General features: G+C 55.7%; 1 protein-coding gene across 1 annotated transcript in view; it reads right to left on the bottom strand.

Moving 5' to 3' along the window:
* Positions 1 to 411: 411 nt before the first annotated feature.
* BCR (BCR, RhoGEF and GTPase activating protein) overlaps positions 412 to 7,678 on the bottom strand; it is a 126,449-nt gene continuing 119,182 nt past the window's right edge. Inside the window, exons 19-25 of the mRNA XM_006908729.2 lie at positions 5,952 to 6,011; positions 5,316 to 5,425; positions 3,881 to 4,020; positions 2,833 to 2,967; positions 1,935 to 2,040; positions 1,316 to 1,478; positions 412 to 953 (exon numbers count right to left, since the gene is read on the bottom strand). Coding sequence (XP_006908791.1) covers positions 864 to 953; positions 1,316 to 1,478; positions 1,935 to 2,040; positions 2,833 to 2,967; positions 3,881 to 4,020; positions 5,316 to 5,425; positions 5,952 to 6,011 — 804 coding nt within the window. The 3' untranslated portion in view covers positions 412 to 863. The remainder of the gene's footprint in view (positions 954 to 1,315; positions 1,479 to 1,934; positions 2,041 to 2,832; positions 2,968 to 3,880; positions 4,021 to 5,315; positions 5,426 to 5,951; positions 6,012 to 7,678) is intronic.

The following is a 7,678-nucleotide window of genomic DNA, read 5'->3' on the forward strand; positions in this document are numbered from 1 at the left end:
GGGAAGACAGGCGGGGGTAAGCTAGAGGATCAAGGCCTTTTCAAGCTGAAGAGGAGAGCGTGTGCCAAGTGGGGTGGTTGGGGTGGGGTCACTCTCCCTGGAAAACAAGCCATAAAGTGCGCAGCCTGGGCCTCCCACCCCCTGGTGTCCAGTTCTGGACATGACATAGGGAGCTGCCTTCTGAGGGGCACATGAACAGCAAAAACAATGCAATGGGACAGAACAGGAAGAAGACCCATTTCTGCACAGAGATCCTTCTAGAAAGAAAGAAAAGAAAAGTGAAAGGGGTCAAACGCTACACAGTGTTGACTTAGCTTTTCAAATCCTGTTATAAACAGGAGTCGAATTTCTAAGTCAGTGAAATCTAAGTGCCCCCACCCACAGAGGGATGGGGCTGTGGCCCCCACGGTATGAAGCAGCAGCAGTGTTTATTCAAGACACGATAGTGAGGGAATCTGGTCGTTTTCCCTTCTCTCCAGAAAGGGTGCATCTTGACGAGTGATCCAGTAGAAATCTTTCAAACTCTGATAAGTTAAGTTCATAAAAACCACTCCCTTCGCTTGGTCCCTGGCCAGGCCTGCATTCTGAACCATGCTGGCTTGGGGCGCCCTCTGGTGGTGATGTGGAAAACCACAGTCTGAAGCCAGCTGGGAGCTCACAGACCCACAGGCAGAGGGCCCAGAACTGCCCAGACCACTTGGCCTTTTGCCTTGGGTAGCTAGCTGTCTCCTGGCAGATGGTCCCGCCCTTGGGGGCGGCCCAATTCCTCCTCAAGAAGGTTTGGTTCCTGCTCTGTGGATGGCCCGTTTCATCATAAGTTTTCCAGGCCGTTCTGCCGGTCTCTTGGAGATGAAGTTGGGCCTTTAGACTTCGGTGGAGAATAGGATGCTCTGTCTCTTGCTGTCTGGGGCAGGAATGGCCTCCAGCTGCAGGAAATACAGCAGCACCTGGACCTGCCGGAGGAAGAGAGAGGATCAGAGGGGTGCTCACAGCTGCAGGTGGGAGGTCTTCCTGGCCAGAGCCCAGGGCCTGATGACTAAGGCCACCGGACAGCTCAGGGTGCTGCAGGCTCCTGCTGGTGACACGAGACCCTCATGGTGAGAGACTTGGGTACCCCTGAAGGACCACCAGGTGAGGTGAGCCCTGAGAAGCCCAGTAAGGTGCAGAGGAAGTGGCCTCCAAGGGTAAGTCCCTCTCTCTGAACCTCGGCCACTGTGCAGTTTGAGTGGGAACAAATGGCAGGACTCAGGGTCAGGCAGGCAGAAGCCACCTCTGTGAGGCTGGACAACATGGGCTGGAGCCTGTCTCCTCGTACCTGTGACATGACCTCCAGGGACCAGCTGTCAGTCATGGAGATGGGCTGGCTGGGGTTGGCAGGGAGCTTGCTCTCCTTCTCTGAGGGCCGGAGCAGCGTGGGGCCGAAGACTGTGGCGAGGTTGTGTAGGGACATCTTGTTCACCGTCTCCTTTTCTGCCACCCTGCGGAGGGCCGAAGTAGAAGGTGCTACTGGGACACCGCCTTGAGGCGGAGGGGCTGGGCCACTCTAAAGTCCTCAGGGAATGTGTTGGCGAGTGCTGCCCCTTTCTGCCTTGGGCTTGCTCCACAGCACAGCTAATCCACTCCTGGTTGTGCTAAAGGCAGACCCCGCCCCAGTTCAGTCAAGGACAAAAAGCACTTGGGGCCAGCAGGTGGCTGGGCCAGCTCTGGGCCATGACCTAGGGTGTGAGGGTGTCCGAAGCACTTTGCTCTTCACTTAAGGCCATAGTGCAGAGTGGGAGGGTGGTAATTGCTCTAGTGCCCAGAGGAGGTGAGTGACCCCAGACAGGGGTGAGGAAAGAAGTCCCCAGATGCCCTGGAGTCTGATGGGAGGAGCCTCCTCTTCCTGCCTGGGGGTCCTGGAGCCCTAGGCACCCCCAAGGAAGAGCTGGGGTTACCTTTTCAGGTGATCCAGAAGGAAGAGGAAGGTCAGCAGGTTGGCCTCTGGGAGCGACAGAAGCAAGTTAAGCATGCAGCTCTCTTTTGCAACAGGGTCTGAAAGAGCTGCAGGTGGGGGAGACTGTTACTTCTTGGGGTCACAGCTGGAAGCCTCTGCCAATGTCTGTGTCAGAGGGCACAGGACAGTCCAGGACCGTCATCGTTCTGGCTCATACAGCACTAGCCCCAGTGAGGACTCAATGACAGGTACCTGTGTGGGGATGAGCCCCCCTAAATACCTTTTCTCTATCTGAAAGGGGTCAAAGGCACTACCAAGGACCAGCGGCAGGAGGCACGGGACACAGTGGCCCTCCAAGCTCCCGCAGCCATTCCGGCCTCCTGCTCCTGGAAGAGCCCAAGGCATGGGAAGCCAGGCATGGAATGAAGCAAAAAGAGCAAAGGGCAGGAGGGCTGCGAGGCCCCAGGGGCTCCCTTATCACCTGTGCACAATGGGGGAACCAGGCCCCCTACTGAATAACCCTGGAGGCAGGGTGTGGAGGCTGTAGCTGCCTGGCATACCAGCGCCCCCACTCTGGACACTGCCCTCTGGGGTGACTTAGGGTCAGTCTGGGTTTGAAGGCAGGTGCACTGGTGGGCCAGGACCTGGGGATAGGGGAGCAGGACAGGTGCTCCAGTGAGGAAGATGGTGGCCTCCATGTCCCTATACCAAGCGTGCATCCGCTCAAACTACTTAGAGGGAGGGGGACAGAAGGAGGCCGCTGGAAGACGGGCAGAGGCCTTCCAGGACTGGTTTGGTTCTTGGTCCCCCCGCCACACACCGAGTTTGGGCCGAAACGCAGGCCATGGTGGAAGGGGACAGTGGACAGGATGGGAGTGGGAGACGCCTCCCGCGCTCACCGATGCCCTCAGCGAAGTTGGGGTAGAACTCATCGGTGAAGAGGGGCTCGGGCAGCTCTCGGAAGTAGAGCTTTAGGGTCCCTGCAATGGCATTGACGTCCATCTCGCTCATCATCACGGACACGTCCTTGTTATCTGGACAGAGCACAGAAGCAGACGTTAGCTACTCCCAGATCCTGAATTGAATTCCTTCCACTTCTCCTGCCTCAGCTAAGCACGGCTGCCCCAGGCTGATGCCTTTTGGGCTCCTCCCCTTACAACAGCTCAAATTACTCCTTCCAGGCAAACTCCCCATACATCCTCCCCACACCGTCCTCCCCACACCACCTGGCTGGGCAAGGGCAGCCCTGGGAAGGAGGGCAGGCCCGGCGCCTGGGGAGGAATCAGGTGGCTCTATCCCATAGCCAGCACCTCTTGATAACAGGAAGACACTGAATTATTTGTTCCATTTTAGTTTAAACTGGTGTCTTCCCTTCAGGCTCAAGTGGCCACTGGCCCTCTGTGCCACAGGCCAGGTCCACTCCGGTCACCCAGAGGGAGCTTGGAGTATGCAGGCACGAGGTCCTGGCTCTGCCACTTTCTACTCTGAGGGCCCTCTTGAGTCTCAGTGTCTGGCAATTGGGGTTGTTCCACCGACTTCTTGGCATGTGTGAGTGACGGAGGTAGAGGTACTGCAGCACTGGCTGGGCCCGGTCACTTCAAAGCCCTTTGCACTGCTTCACCACTGGTCAGACCGCACTGATCCCAGCTGGCACCTCTTTGCCAGGCCAGGAAGAGCAGATGGAGGCCCAGCAAAAAGGCAGGGCCGCCCCACAGGGAAGGCCCTGATCCATTGCAGCATAAACCTGGCACGGTTAAAGGAGTTAAGAACTGGCTTCTGTAGAACCTCCTCCCACAATTCCCTTTGCCTCTCATTTAAAATATGATAAAATACTAAGTGAAGAGAAAGTACGGAAAGCGATGGAACAGGCACCGGCCACAGAAGGCCCCCCGAGAGTCAGCACCTCGTCCACATCCCTATCCCGCACTTCCTGGGGCTGATACTCACTGACGTCAAAGGCCGCCTTCAGCGCCTGGATGTCTGTGGCCACTCCAGACACGCGGTAGATGCCCACTTCCTCCATGCCCCGGCGCTCGATCTCCTCCACGCACTGGCGCACGATGTAGGGCACCTTGGACCGCTCCCTCCTGTGGGGGAGGGGAAATGCCTTTAGTGCCCAGCGGCCCTGGCTTGAGCCGCGGCGGGGCACAGCCATCACCTACCTGCACACCTGGAGATGGGAGTGATGCAGGTGGTGGGTCTGGGCTGCACACACAGCCTCGTCTACTCTGAGAGCTCATGACTATCATTGCTTATATCTTATCAGGGACTTTCCAAGAGCTCCAGGTAGCCAGACACCTCAGGAGTTACGCATGATCTTGCGGGGAAGACCAGGAGGCCTTTCTAAGTGAACTAGGCCACAGGAAGTGCAGTTAAAAGGTCCCAGGCCTTGGGTTAACAGGTAGCTGCATAGCATCCTGGAAAGCGGTCTGGTTTCCTGGTAGGGAGATGGGATCCAGCCTCAGCCCAGTACCTGCCACCCACTTGTTGTGCAAGAGGCAAATCCCCGAGCCCTCCAGACCTTGGTGAGAGGTGAGTTCTGCACACAGAAGACACCCAACTGTCTGCTAAATGAATGACCACAGGGCTGCCTAACATTGGTGCTTGAATTATCATTCTAAATGCTTTTCTCTTCCAAGTCCTAACAATGGACAATCCCAGCACCTTGGCATAAGACCCTGGAATAAAAATACTTTAAAAATAGGAGAAGGTGCTGTTTGAAAGGCTGGCTTTAGTCTAGTTCAGACACTGGATTCAGAAGCCCAGCAAAGCTCTTTCCTGAGCCACCCTCATCGAGGTGCTTATTTGGGATAGTTGCTGACAGAAACCTCTCTGCTCACGCCCAGAGCCTTCCAGAGGTGCTGTGGGAACCGCTAGGGTAGAACTGGGGGTGAGGAGTGCTGTTTAGACACAGGAGTCTGGGAAATGCCTGACAAAGGCCCCAGCGCAGACGACCAGCGATGCCAGGAGCTGGGCCTGATTCCATTTGGGGAAGTGAATGGCTCCTGGGAGGATGCCCTGAGAACAGCCCTCAAGCCAACATACAGGCTTCTCCTGTATGTTGATAAAGGGGCAGGGTTGCCATCATTCAACGGGAACCCTGATCGTGACAAATTCCAAGTGTGGGGAAAACACCCTGTTCTCACACAGTTCCAGGAGCTGTGTACAGGAAGGGAACAAGAACGTTCCTGAGCTCATGGGGACAAGTTTTGCAGTGAACAAGGGAAGCAGCTAAGCACGGTGTCCCGTGGGCCCGGAAGGTGTCCTGTGCAGCGACTATGCTGTGTACGGAGGGAGGAGACCCACACCAGCTCCTTCCTCCAGAAACACCTTGGGGCGTGGGGGACAAGAGGCACGAGAGCCCAAGCCCCTCGACACTCACTTGGTGACCACAGCAATCTTGACTCCGAAGACACCCGTCTGCTTTCGGGAAGGCATTCTCTTCAAGCTGAACTCCCTGCTGGTGAATTTGACTGAGAGTTTCACTTCAATCTGCAAGCAGAGAAGGGAAACGGCCCTTTCACCCTCCTGGCCCACCTCCCACTCCTCGCCTCTCATAACCACCAATCTCCTCTCTGCATCTTTCTTAATCACAAAAAAATAGAGAAAAAGTACAGAGAATAATGTAGCAAAACGCCATGAATTATCTATCAAACGTTAACATTTTGTCATACATGCCCAGACCTTTTTTTTTTTTTTTTTCAAAGGACACTGAGGACTCATCGGGTCTCGGTTTCTATCAGCAGACTCCAGCGTTGAGGCCCTGCCTGTCCCCGTAGTGCCACTGGATCACTGTTTGGGAGGAATGCTCAGTGCTCGGCCTGTGACTGCACTCTGGTCACCACATGGGCTCCTTCCTGTGCAGTGATCTTTTCTGCAGGGCCTCTCCCTCCTCTAGCCATTCCGCCCTCTCCAACACTAGTCCAGGCTTAGCCTCCCTCCAACTGTTCCAGACAGAACCTGGGCCGCCTTAACCTTCTGGGGTAAGTGGGCACCAACAGAGCCCCGTGGTACATACCCCGTTCATGGCGATGACAGTCCGTTGCCAGTCTCTGTCCTGCAAGGCTTGGGGGTCCAGCTGAAAGCAAGGAGTCATGATTATCAGAGGCCCTGGGGTCTGTGCAGAGGCCTTGCAAAGCAGCAGCCCAGGCCTGCAGCTTCTTCACACCTAAGTTGGAACTGGAGCTGGACCTCGGCTGGCACTTCCATCTAGAGGCCAAGTGGGGTCCACAGAGAGGAGAGAACCGATGGAAACTCCGGAAACCTGGAGACCTTCTGCTCCCAGACCTTTGCTGTCTGGGGCCCAGGCTCACCCTGGGTATGAGTTGGCGGCACTTTGGGGCCCTGTACCCTCTTCCTCCTTCCATCTTGTCCAGATGGGAGCTGAAGTCCACGCTGGTAGTCCAGGAGCTGCCCCCCTCCCCAACCATCACAGGTGCTACCTACAGCTCAAGGCTCAGCAATCAGTTTAAGAACGTTTTGGGAGAACCCATTTCAGTAGCAACTTCCTGGGGGCAATGCCGCCCAAGAGTCCAAGACGCTATTCATCCCACAGTGTGCACTGCAGTCTTAGCTACGGGAGCACGTGCAGGAGAAGCCTCCAGCCCAGAAGGAGCCAGAGCCCAGCTCCAAATCACAAAGCTAGTGAAGGGGCTAAGGGAAGCCCCTCTAAACTTCTGCCTCTGCAAAGCATTGTCCGAGCGCTGGTCTGCAGGACCATGCTGTTTAATGTTACCTAATGGCTGTGCTACTGTAAGACACCCAACCTTCATGGTCAGGCCACGTGTCCCATCCATGAAGCCTCTATCTCCCTCATTCTGGGAACTGCATGCTCCCCATCAGCTGGGCTGGGTGAATAAACATACAGGGAGATCTTGTTAAAAAATACCTCCCTGGGTCCCATCCATGAAGCTGGACTAGCAGCTCAGGGTGGACCTGGGGTCGGAATAACTAAAAACCTCCCCAGACGATTCTGGTATGAAGCCAGGTCAGGGAGCCACCATCTGACACCCTATAACCTGCCACTCCTCACATGAGGCCTCGTGATGGCACCCTTGGCTTTAGGCGACGATTTGTTTCTACTATTAAGCAAGCGCTTAAGAGCAGGGAACATACCCCATGATTTCTGCATGTACACGTGCACACAAAAACGTGCGTGTGCACACACACACACACACACACACACACACAAACAGTACTGAGCCTAGTGCAGTCTAAAGCGGGGCTCAGGTCAGGCATCACATATTTATCCACTGCAAGGGACCCGAGAGGCCACAGCCATCTAGGCCTTGTACAGGTGAGGTGGCTAGAAAAGAAGGCCCAGCTGCCTCTACCTCACAGGTGTGTGTGCCTGGGCCTGTCCCATGCACTTGTTCCACACGAGGCTCATTCCAGGCACTCCTGCGGGGACGAGCCTCCTTACCCATTCTAGGTACTACTGGTGAACATTCTCAAGGATCTGAAAGGTACAGACAGAATAACCCAGAAGAACCGAGGGTGGCAGAACATTTCTCTCTGGGGGCTATGTGGTCAGAAGTTCTTGTCCCACATCCGTCCCATAAAGTTCTTAGGGGCCATGCTCCCTGGCCATGGACACCCTACCTTGAAGGGCAGGGTCTGTGAGCAGGGACCAGCCATCACAGATCACTCAGTAAAGGAGATCTCCCCAGTGGTGCTTTCCCATTAGAGTGAGTTCCTTTCTAGGGTGATGGCGTCCCCCAGGGGAGGCAGGAGGGGAATGACAAC

The sequence above is a fragment of the Pteropus alecto genome, unplaced genomic scaffold (assembly GCF_000325575.1).
Source record: "Pteropus alecto unplaced genomic scaffold, ASM32557v1 scaffold113, whole genome shotgun sequence".
In the NCBI taxonomy this organism is placed as follows: domain Eukaryota; kingdom Metazoa; phylum Chordata; class Mammalia; order Chiroptera; family Pteropodidae; genus Pteropus; species Pteropus alecto.